Below are 13,100 nucleotides of genomic sequence, written 5' to 3' on the forward strand. Positions count from 1 at the left end.
TTATCTCAAAAAAGCCTTGAGATAAGGTGCACTTGACAGAAACACTGGGTATTGCTCAATAAATGTTTTTCTTTTGGGTGACTTTTCACTGTTTTACTGTATATATTTTATATATGGATAAGATTCAAATGTGCAGCTTTTAATTGCATTTTCTACATTTTCATGGAAATGTTCAGCATTTTGTGAGCTGGCTAACATGATGCAATTTTTTTTTTATTACAGGTGGACGATGTTTTGCAGCTCTGTAGAGAATATTTAATTAAAAAAATCAATGTCAAAAACTGTGTGCGGCTAATGAGTTTTGCTGATCTGTTCAGCTGTGAAGAGCTGAAGCAGAGCGCCAAAAGGATGGTGGAGCACAAGTTTACCAGTGTCTACCGCCAGGATGCTTTCATGCAGCTGTCAAGTGAGCTTTTGATAGACCTTGTGAGCAGTGACAATCTGAATGTAGAAAAAGAAGAGACGGTTAGAGAGGCTGCAATGTCCTGGCTAGATTACAACACAGTGTCCCGCTCACAGTACTTGTCAACTGTGCTAAGCCACCTCCGTATTGATGCTCTGTCAGAAGTTATTCAACGGGAATGGTTCCAAGGTTTGCCACCAAATGATAAGTCTGTAGTAGTTCAAGGACTTTACAAATCAATGCCCAGATTCTTTAAACCAAGGCTTGGCATGACAAAAGAGGAGATGATCATAATAGTGGAAGCTGCTCTAGAAAACCCTGGTTGTTACTCTACAATCTGTTACAGTCCTCAGGCAGAGAAAGTTTACAAGCTTTGTAACCCACCTTCCGAGCTACATAAAGTTGGAGCTCTAGTTTCTCCTGATAATGATATTTTCATTGCTGGTGGACAAGTCCCCCATAAAACTACCAAAAGCAACCACAGCAAGCCAGGCAAACTTCAGGCTTCGTTCAGGACCGTGAATTGTTTTTACTGGTTTGATGCCCAGCAGAATACTTGGATTCCAAAGACCCCCATGTTGTGTGTTCGCGTTAAGCCTTCTTTGATATGGTGTGACGGATACATCTATGCAATAGGAGGAGATAGCGTAGGTGGAGAACTGAATCGAAGGACAGTGGAACGTTACGACTGTGAGAGGGATGAGTGGACAATGGTGAGCCCTCTTCCAAGTGCATTTCAATGGAGTGTTGCTGTAGTTGTCCATGATTGCATTTATGTAATGTCCTATAATCTGACATACTGCTTCATTCCAAGGTCTGGTATTTGGGTAGAAATGGCAAAGAGGCAAACCAGTAGATGCTTTTCTTCTGCTGCAGCCTTTGGCGGCAAAATCTTCTACCTCGGAGGTCTGCAAACAGACAACAACTCTGGTGTAAGGCTCCCATCCAACACTTTGGATGGCTCTTCCGTAACAGTTGAAGTGTATGATGTCCATAAGAATGAATGGTACATGGCAGCCAATATTCCCGCCAAACGATTTGCTGATCCCTGTGTTCGAGCAGTGGTCATATCCAATTCCTTGTGTGTGTTTATCAGAGAGACTCACATGAATGAAAAAGCAAAGTATGCCATTTACCAGTATGATATGGACCTTGACAAGTGGTTTTTGCGGCAGCAGATATCAGAACGTGTCCTTTGGGACTTGGGAAAAGAGTTTCGATGCACTGTAGGAAAGCTCTACCCATCATGTCTAGAAGTATCTCCGTGGAAGCCTCTAACGCATGTTTTCTCACAAGATGGTGCAGACGACTTTGAACTTGATGGCCATATGGTTACACTACCCCCCGTATAGCTGGTTACAGGCAAGAGACTGCATATATGCATGGATTTCCATTTCCCCATACAAGTTCTTTAGAACTGTACTATAAAGGAAATGGGCCTGGAAAAATAAGTTTGCATTGCTTACTTTTCAGATGTTATTTTTATGCCCTACTTTAACATATTTGTAACCTATAATGCATTTATATAGGGAGATATGCTTCCAATTTATCAGAAATATTTGACCAGCTAAAAGAAAACTGTATATTTCGTCAGCCTTCGCATCTGGTTTACCAAGAGCATTTAAATTGTATCCCTGTGATAAGTTTTTCTCCCCCTTCTCCTTATTGCAAAATTGTACAAGTTAGTGATCCAAAATCTATAAATGGGATTGTATGTATAGACACTCTCTCGGAAAATCTTCCATTATCCAGTTAGCAATCCAGTATGTGCTGGATTATACATACAAATGTGCAGTGTGACCCGCTTTATTATGTATAATCTCCAGGGATAAAATGCTTACTTTACTTCTTTAAAACCTCAAGATTGCCTCCTCAGTATTCTTCCTAATGTAAAAATAGCTTTGTTGTGTGATATCATCTCCAGAAGAACATATCTCAAGCTTTTTTCTTGCAGTGCTATATAACAAACTTAAAGCGTGTGATGTCAACTAATGACCCAGAGCAAGCTTGACTTAGAAGTAGTAGAGGAAATATGCAGTCAAACCTGCAGGTTTTATTTTTTACGAAGTGATTTATCACCAATGTCCCACTTAAACACGTAATCAATATTATATTATATATATAAATATATATATTTTTGCTGAATTCAATCTCTCCTGCTGCGTGAAATGTAGTAGTTCATTTGGTAACACAGGTCAATAAAATGACTGCAGGCTCAGTCAGGCTGTTGAAGGAGCATGTGTATCTGTCATCTATAAACCTGTACATTTCTGATGTAGAATACAGGTCTTCCAATATGGCCTTGTAACGTTCTTTGTGGAGTATCCGGGCATCCAACCGATATGCCAGCCCCTCATAGTACGGGTCCCTGTGGAGCTTTAACCCTTTTACAGCTACCTTGCAGTAAAGGGATTAAACAAATAGATCATTCACCTTCTGTAACAGCGGTGAATGCTCACTCATTCAAAAACTTGCTGCTGATGTCTTTTCCTTCCCTTCCCACATTGTACATTTAGTGTTGAATTACCAGGTCTTATATCATTTTTAACTTAACAAGCATTTACTGTAGTGTGATTGTGTATTGGTATACCCTAGATTTTTTTTTTTTTGTTCTGGGGAAGGGAAAAGAATTGTTAATGAATAACTTACTTGGCACTCTAGTGCACGAAAGAGCAGATGTCTAGTGCTGCTCTGGCATTACTATCAATCCCAGGAACCACTAGCGGTAGAGGGGCACCATAGCCAACTTAACATGAGCACGGGTGCTTCATGACAAACCCTACTAGCATGTTCAGCTGCATCATGTTCTGGCACTGTATTTTGAATGAAATTAATTTATTAAAAAATTAAAGTGATTGTTGTGTTGTAGTTTTGTTTGCATGGAAAACAGCTCAAAAGGTTCAAAAACATTTTTTGCAATCTACTTGCACATTATTATACAGTTGAACATTCATTTTAGGTGTACTGAGGTATTTGGTCACTAACATTTGACAGCAAGAAACCATCCCTAAATAGATGTAATCCTTTAAATTCTCCTTTTTTTTTTTATTTGAATAAGGATAGTTTTTGTATGGGGGGGGGGGGGGGGGGGGTTCTGTTTTTTGGTTTAGTTTTGTACAGAACAGTGGATAGAAATGTTATTTTCTTAAATCATGGAATAGAGGTGGATATGTTTGGAAATTGTTACCGCTGATCAACACAATACTTTTGCCATGTCAAATAAAAAAATCTCTAAAAGGTTTTTATTTTTTTATTTTTAAACAACCCATTTGTAGAACCAACTTTGTTCTTGTTGTATTTCCAGTTATTTTTTATTTTACTTTCTGAATAGATGTTTCTTTAGAGGAGAGAAAGGGAGAAGGGACATTGACGAAAAGCTGTCTGCTTTGTATCAACAAATTTTGTCTCCCTCCCTAAAGATAGAGCATAAATATCAAAATTGAGACTTATTGTTATAATTGTTAGAGTATAAAAAATAAGTTGATTCTAGTTCCACATAGTTTCTAAATAGTTCTTCTCAAGGTGTGTTGATCTGCACAGTATCTCTTTTATACAAGTGTGCTGGCTGTATTTTTAGCATGTAACAGAAAAAAATGTGTGTTTGCAGTTGACAGCATGCGTTATGTATTACTTTATTTAAAACATATGATATTCCCTTTGTCAGCTTTGTTATAAATTGGTAGAAACATTACAGCACCACCCACATCCTCAGGTCAATACTATTGTACACATTTGTAACTTATAACAGCATTACAAACAAGTAAACAATGGCAGCAGTAAAGATTTTCAATTTAAGAATTTAGGAGCAATGTTTTTTTGCACAATTCATAATGTATAACAAACAAATACCTTCTCCCATAGGATTGCAGAAAAATGTATAAAATACATTACTAAGAGAGCGAAAGAGCTAAGGATTAAATAAGTAAAATGTTCTTTACTTCAACATTGTACAAGATATTGGAGGATGTGAACCTTAGTAATTGACTGATTTGATGATAGATGATGGTGATTGTTAAGTCTCAAACTTTTCATATAGACACATCAAATGTGTGAGTATAATTAGAGGCACAGCCAGCACTGTTACTGGTTGGAATGCTAGCATCCTCTCAATGATCTCTAACAGTCACTATTGGTGATAAAATCTTGCTACGCACTCTGTTTTCTGCGTAGCAATGTAGGGCAAGCAACCTAATATTGCACCATTTATAGCCTCAGAATGAGCCCAATAATAATTAGGTTTAAATTCTTCTAAATTATTATTGATCAGATTGTTGGGCATTTTAGTAAAGGTGGTCAGAAGATTACCTCTCCGTCCTTTGCATGCTTTGTTCTTCTGACTGCATCAATAGGCCTTAATGATATTGCAAATAATCCAATAGCTTGGCCCACATTATAAATGGTCAACTTTCATCCAATGTGGCCATATTGGATAGTGATCATATATATCGGCCTGCATGGGACCCTCTTAATCGAGAAATTGTGTCCTTTTCTTTTAACCCATAACAGCCAAATAGTATTCATTTCACATTTTCACACTGTTTGGCTGTTAGAATGCAGGCTGCATCATTGTCATCTCTTAACAGGATGAAGCAGTAGAAAACGAGAGAAGTTTACTGATCATGCAGTGCTGCTGGCCAGCTGGGGCTGATCAAAGGATTCTAATTGCTGTTGGTAAAATGAATATTACTTACTGGTCATATGGGTGATTTATTACATACTGGTGTAATATAATGTAGTATGGTAAAAGTGGGGTATATCATAACGATTTCTTTAAATGTTGTGTGAGCACCGGACCTTCGCTGTGGGAATATTGGTGGCAAAATGAAAATTTTCCTTCAGGACGACTGGATTAGACCATTTTTATGTATTATAAAATTGGATTCTTTTTCCCCAGAGTTATAATCCAATGTGAATTTAATTGTAGCATATATCCTGTTAAGTACCATGGTTCGGGAGATCAACCTCTGAACATGTTTTGTATAAATATAGATTACATCACATACCTGTTAGACAACATAGGAAATAGGCTCAGGTGCGAGTTTGGACAACTGGGTATTATTTGAATGACCTTCTTGCAGTTATACCTGAAGTGGATTAGGATTTAAATATGTCCAAGTAAATCAGTCCAGCAGCAGCTAACTAATCTCCTGTTTCTCTATACAGCCTTCTTAGCGGGATACACACTACAGGTTTTTTGACCAAGTAACGTGCCAATCACATGATAAACGTCTGTTATGTTCGATATCTCATTGGTGTCTACACTCCCACAATCATGTTTTATTGTACCAAAGCACATTGTAAAGGCTGCTTTTATAAATGGACTAAAAATCTCTATCAACGATGGAATGGTGTTGGGTAAATGTGGAAGTGTGTATGCACTTACGACCAGCAGTGAAGGCAGATCTCTAAAGATTGAGCAGATCTTTTCACAATCTTTTCAGCAGCTTGATATGAGAGATGAGCAGCATAGATCTGAAGGTAAATCGTGTAGGTGTGTACACACACAACTACAAGTTTATCAGGACTTTCAGTCGTTGGTAAAATCGTTACAGAAATCGCATCTGCAGTAATTTTCTGTAGTGTGTACCCAGCTGTACACAGGGAAAGTAGAGATCACTTACAAACCTAACAATAGTGTTCATTTATAGTCGAACGTTAAATTTAATTTTTTTTTTTACATCAAATGTTTTTATTGAAATTTTTTAAATAACCGTACAAAAAAAGAAAGTATGACATAGTTCCGACATGCTGCATTCCACAATAATAGAATAAACATAATAACAATCCAGATATCATATTGTACATAATCATACAAACATGGCACCTGAATGACAATATGAAATAACAAGTATTATATTGTGTCCAGCTCTTTTAACTTCTTTAATGTAGGGGCAATAGTACGACTAGGTGAAGGCAATAAGATAGCTGAGTACTTGTGGTCAGCCACTGCTGTTGAAAATGTGTATAGGGGGGAAGGAAAATCAGTCTCGAGATCTAGCAAGAGACTGAAAGACATCAAATATGGGCAAAGTCCACAGCCAGAGACCGCACTGCATGCCTTGACTTTGCCTATCTCAACCATACCTTAAAGTATTTTGCCATGGTGTTTCGGGACTGGTGAGTAATGTGCTCATGCCCCACAGCTACAATAACTAGGGCTACCCAGACACCAATGTCAGGCCCATCCTATGCCATCCACACTCTAGCAATTGCGACCTTGGTTAAAGCAAAAAGATTAAGGACGGATCTGGTTGCACTCCTCCCTAATAGCAAATCAACTCCCAAACCAAATACACAAGTCGTGGGGTACAGCAGTGGAATATCTATTCCCGTGTCTTGTATACACACCACCACCTGCGCCCAAAGTCTCTAAACAGGGCAGCCCCAGCACATATGCCAGAGAGTGACGGAAATACCACTGCATTTTGGACAGTTGGAGTTGGACCGGGCACCCATCGGGAGCAGCCTGTGCAAAATATACAACTGGACTTGCCTATACCTGGTACAGGAGGGGCGGCCTTACGGGCACTGTTGAGCGCATAGTTCCAGTCCTCGTCAGTCAAGGCCTCCCAAGTCTAGTGCTCAATCCTGTTGCAGTCAACCCAAATCGTCAGGAGTAAGTAGGGAGAATATATTGGCGTATAATATTGAGATTGTTTTAGTGGAACCCACCTGTCTAAGGAGCACTCCAAGCGGGTCTGGACTAAAGGTGACGTGAGTGCTTCTCAATTGTGCCATCAGGGCGTGGCGAAGCGGTATTCCGAGAGAGGTTGTCCAGGTAGAGATCTTGGCCCTAAGATAAGTGATCACTGGTTCAACGTTTAGCGGTGTATCGTCCATAGGCAAATTTGTGATCCATATTCCCAGATATTTAAATTTTAACATCCACTGCAACATGGGGGACCCCGTCACCAATGGGGAAAATGCTAGATTTGGACCAGTTTATCTTCAGGCCAGAGAATCCACCAAATCCATCCACCAGGTGTTTGTTAAACATTTTTACTTTAAATGCATCTGTTAAATTTTGTTTTACTAAACAATCTATATTGTTAAGGCTCAAAATTTATAATTTTAGAAATTGCATACTGCTAAATATACATACAAATAGTATGTATGTGGGAAAAAAATGGATTATGACCAGATCGGACTATCCAGTGAGTAATACCCTATGACTGAAGTGACTAGGAGTATAGAATCGTGTGTCTATATATATATATATATATATATAAAAGTAGATGAGACCTGTCCCTCTTTCTGTTAAGGCCGGGTACAGAAGATGAATGTACAAGGAAAGGTACCATTGGGTATCAGTAGAAATAATTATACTTGTTATTTTACTCATAAATCCCAATGCTTGCCAAAATACTTTTCTTTCTCTCTTTTCATAGCATTATCTTTAGGACTATATCATCACTCACCCATCCTGCAACACACACCTCTCTCCACATTGCCCCTTCATTACTTTACTCACCTCTAGTGAACACTCATGAACTCTTTTCCTATTTAAATTTAATAGCTTTAACAGCCTCAGCCTGTCTCCAGAAACTAAAGACACATCTTACAATCATCTTTCCTACCTTTCTTCCCTGCCTCTATTAGCTGGTGATATATCAACTAATCCAGGTCCCTCTCAATTCTCCCACACGCATATATTTGAACACTACAGAAATCCAGCAAACCTCAAATGCATCATCTATCTCCCCTCTCTTCCAAAGTCCTTTAAATGTGCCCTTTGGAATGCACGCTCTGTTTTAACAAACTTACCTCTGAGGTTGTTTGAGATGAAGAGATCTTGTACAATCTTATAGCAATAACAGAAACATGGCTCACGCATTCAGACACTGCCTCACCTGCAGCCCTTTCACATGGTGGTCTTCATTTCACCCACACCCCCAGACCTGGAGGCAGACAAGGAGGGGGGATTGGACTACTTCTCTCCCCGCAGTGCACGTTCACAGTTCTGCCAAATGTCCCATCACTCATGTTCACATCTTTTGAAGTACATGCTGTTAGGATTTTTAACCCATTCTCTATGCATGTTGCTGTCATCTATCACCCCCCTGTTCCACACCAACAATTTCTTGAACACTTCTCTGCATGGCTCCCTCACTTCTTATCCTCTGACATCCCCACCATCATCATGAGTGATTTCAACATCCCTATTGCTAATCCACATTCCAATGCTGCTTCCAAACTACTCTCTCTAACCTGCACACTTGACCTCTCCCAGTGGATTGAATCCGCTACTCATCAGGATGGCCACTGTCTTGATCTTGTTTTCTCTAGACTATGCTCAGTTTCTGATTTCCTTAACACTCCTTTCCCACTCTCGGATCATCACCTTATTAGTTACTCGCTCACCCCCAGTTCTTTACCCTCCCTAGTGTCAAACTCTTCCAAGCCTCACAACTGCAGTGATTACTCCCATTTTTAAAAAAAAAAAAAAAATTCTGACCCTAACTCTCGCAAATTACCGCCCCATCTCTAAGTTCCCATGCCCCTCCAAGCTTCTCGAGAGAATTGCCTACACTCGCTTCACACACTTTCTTACAGAAAACAACCTATTTGAACCTTTTCAGTCAGGCTTTCGCTCTCAATACTCCAGAGACTGTGCTGACCAAGGTTGTCAATGATTTGATCACAGCAAAAAGTAAAAACCATTACTCTCTTCTAATTCTCCTGGATCTATCGGCTGCATTTGACACTGTTGACCACTCTCTCCTCATACAAACACTACAATCCCTAGGTCTTGAAGGCACTGTCCTATTCTGGTTCTCATCCTACCTATCTAATCGCTCTTTCAGTGTTAATTTCTCTGGATCCACCTCTGCTCCGCTTTCTTTATCAGTTGGAGTTCCACAAGGCTCAGTCCTAGGTCCTCTGCTATTCTCTATCTACACCACCTCTCTTGGAAAACTAATAAGCTCCTTTTGGATTTCAGTATCTTCTCTATGCGGATGATACGCAAATCTATCCATCCTCTCCTGATCTTTCACCATCTGTGTTGTCCCGCATTACTGACTGTCTTTCTGCCATTTCATCTTGGATGTCTTCTCGCCAGCTCAAACTCAATCTTTCAAAAACTGAATAAAATTCCCTCCCAAAAACAGAAGCTTCCTGCCTGATGATAACGTGACCATAAATACCACCCTGCAAGCTCGTTGCCTAGGTGTAATCCTTGACTCACCACTATTATTTATTCCCCACATCAACTCTATATCTAAATTATATTACATACACCTAAAGAACATTTCCAGAATACGCACATATCTCGCACAAAACACAGCAAAAACCTTAATTCATGCACTTATCTCCTGCACTGACTATTGCAATTCCCTCCTTACTGGTCTTCCAAAAGTCAGACTTGAACCCCTACAATCTATTTTGCACGCAGCGGCTAGATTGATTTTTCCTTACAAACCGTTTTCTCTGCTGAGCCACTATGTCAGTCTTTACATTGGTTGCCTGTATTTCAACAAATCCAATATAAAATTTTTCTACTAACATGCAAGGCGTCAACAAAATTGCACCGACATACATTTACTCATCTCTAAATATCTCCCAACTTGACACCTCCGTTCTGCACAAGATCTGCGTGTCTCTTCCACTCTCATCACATTTTTCCATTCTCGGTTACAGGACTTTTTTCGGGCTGCACCCACTTTGTGGAATTCCCCCTCTCACACAGTAAGACTTTCCTCTAGTCTTCAAACCTTCAAGCATTCTCTGAAAACCCAACTCTTCAGACAACCTTATGATATTCCTCAACCACCATCTTCTTCTCCCTAGATTACCCTATTACCACCCTCTACACATCTAACACATGACAACAACCCTCTGACCAACATTGCCCCACACACAGCCCACTCAATACTTTTACCTTTGCATTGTAGCTGGTCCATTGTGCAGTATGATGTAGCACATGCCCTTGTGTTTCAAACTCCCATTGTCCCATAGATTGTAAGCTTGCGAGCAGGGATCTCTTACCTCTCTGTCTGTGTGTATTACACAGTATTCTCTTATTAATTTGTATTCCCAATTGTAAAGCGCTACGGAATTTGCTGGTGCTATATAAATAAATGTTGATGATTATGATGATACTTCCAGACCATGGCGACTTATAGTTTCTTTGGTGTCTGATAATCTTTAGGGTTTTTTTTCTTTTAAAGCCTGTAATGTTTAACATTAATAATTATATTTTACATCTAAAGCATAATTCATGTAACAGCCTTCATTCCGCAAAGCACTGTCTGAAATAAATGTATGATACTCTGAGAAAAGTAATCATAGGGAAAAAAAACTATTAAACCGTATCATGTGACAGTGGCTGATGTGCAGGGTAATTCAAATTGGTAATACTTTCTTGAGAGAGAATGAATTTCCAGTGTGGCAACTAAAACAAGAGAATATGTTTGTTTGTTTTTTTGGTGTGGTTTTTTTTTTTTTTTTTTTGTACTGTGACTGCAAAACATTGCTTTATGGCTGTTGTTATGGACCAGTCTATTAAGTAGCAACATCTCTGTCAGAAGTATGGCTTCTACTAGATGAAAAGGTAAAGTAAGAAGGTCTCACAGGGCCCTCCCAAAAACACTTGATGATCTCTCTCAAAAAGCTCTTCAAGCATTATTGGAAAACAATGATTATGATGAATTTTAAGGGGGGGGGGGGGGGGTCAACAAATTGTTACAGTTAATTGTTTCCTTTATCTCCTCCATGGCAGCAAATACTAAGGGATCAATCCTCCTTTCCAATTGAGTCAGTACCAAAAATCCCTCCAGAATGTATATAAAGTCACTCCCCATTCCCCCTGTTTTAGCCAAGCTGCCACAATCTCTCAGAACAACACAAATATACAAGTAATAATAAAATAAAGGGTATAGGAATTTCTCATGTTCTATAGTGCAATACTTTTTATTTAAAAAGCCAAGAACACAAAATGTGTGTACCATATTAAAATAAATTGAGTACAACACTGTAATAGTCCTGTCCCTCTTACAGCTTCTCTGGATATAGATACAGTTTCCATGAGTTTCTCCTTTTTGCCAGTCAGAGAATGAATAGTGGCAGGCTATGTGCCAACATGTTTTGTCACATTGTACTTAGAGGGTAGCCTGGCACCAAGCAGTAGTTACAATATGAAAGGGGCGTTTTCTGATGTGATTAGTTTCTCAAACCAATCACATCAGACTGGTCTTAACCAATCAAAACATGGTAAGTTTGGGCTGCTCAGCTAGTAACTGCTCCCTATTCACTGAGCCAATTATTGGGTCACGTGATAAACGATTGTTCAGCCCGATATCACATTAGTGTGTATGCTGCAACGATGAACAATTATTGTTCCAAAGCGCATTGTATCATTTAATTTGATTTTTTAAACTAGACTAAAAATGTTGTTTAACGGTGGAACAATGTCATTCCCAGTTCTGCAGTGTGTATGCACTCATGACCAACAGTGTCCATAGATCTCTATGGAGTGTACATAGTCACAATCTTTTCAGCTGATGGTTATGTCAGATCTGAAGGTAAATTGTGTAAAATGTGTTTAGTGTGTACACATGAATCGGCATGCTGATCAGGACTTTTATCTTAAATTATTAAGGACATCGCATCAGGAGAAGTTTTGTATAGTGTGTACACAGCCTAAGTGGAGGTACTGCTCCTAACAACCAATCAGATTCTAGCTAAAAATTTATCTTGTACATTCTAGAAAATTATGGCTAGAATCTGGTCGGTTGCTTAAGGCAACACCTCCAATTTTTCTTTTTAGAAGGTTTGATATATCTACCCCTATATCTGCAACAAGTTATCATATTTCTTAGGGATACATTCTAAGTTATAGATAAGCTTATGGCATAATTATGTTTGCTATCAATTTCAGTGACCGTTTATGCGTTAAACCTGTTGGAATTTTCATTGTGAACACAAGGATGCAAATGAGTAAATCCTAATTATTGTCATCCTAAAAATACAAAGAGCTGCAATAATTCACTTGAACACTACATATTTAAATCCTAGGACTTAGACCATATTCTCTATATAAAAGTACTTTACTCAGGATCAATTTTCTGTGATATCAGTTAACATTAACTCCTATAATTGGAAAAAAAATACAAGATAATTCAGGGGAAGAATCTGAAAGGATTTCAGTGGCAAAATGTAAAGAAAAACAATAATGCAAAAAATGAAGAAACAATGTGTATATAAATCCATTTTCAATATGGATTTCATATTAAAAAAATGCAAATACAAATAACTATATTTACTAAATACAATTGCTATAATTTGGTTTCTTCATGAGTGAAATTGGCTATTAATATAAATATAAATTTATATTTTTACACTACAATACTAGGTTGTACACTGCTGAGGTTTGAACATCAAATAAGCTAGTGTTTAGAAAAAGTATTTACAAATGACTATTCTGCTGTTTTGCACAATTTTCCAGCTGCATGGTCTTTGATATTATCTGGAATTTCTTTCTTTCTGATCCTGTAGGCCTCTTGGATAAAGATTTAACCCATCTGACAAATGGTAGCTTTACGGTCAGCCTGCCCTTTCTTGTTGCCATAAGTTTAAAAAAAAAAAAAAAAAAAAAACAGTTGTGGGGACGCTCCACAGATAGACCCCCGGTGCTCCGATCTAGTTTAAATCAATGCAGCATCTGCTGGCCTTCCTAAAAGCTGATTTGTTAGCAGAA

At 38.6% G+C, this 13,100-nt stretch overlaps 1 protein-coding gene across 3 annotated transcripts in view; it reads left to right on the forward strand.

The window, feature by feature from the left end:
• The window catches only part of KBTBD2 (kelch repeat and BTB domain containing 2), a 28,378-nt gene extending 25,120 nt beyond the window's left edge, over window positions 1–3,258 (forward strand). For all 3 annotated transcript variants that reach the window (XM_075212593.1, XM_075212595.1, XM_075212594.1), the window contains exon 4: window positions 223–3,258. In XM_075212593.1, the coding sequence (XP_075068694.1) occupies window positions 223–1,755 (1,533 nt within the window). In that variant the 3' untranslated portion in view covers window positions 1,756–3,258. The remainder of the gene's footprint in view (window positions 1–222) is intronic.
• The last annotated feature ends 9,842 nt before the right edge of the window (window positions 3,259–13,100 follow it).

Source organism: Mixophyes fleayi, chromosome 5 (genome assembly GCF_038048845.1).
Source record: "Mixophyes fleayi isolate aMixFle1 chromosome 5, aMixFle1.hap1, whole genome shotgun sequence".
Classification (NCBI taxonomy): domain Eukaryota; kingdom Metazoa; phylum Chordata; class Amphibia; order Anura; family Limnodynastidae; genus Mixophyes; species Mixophyes fleayi.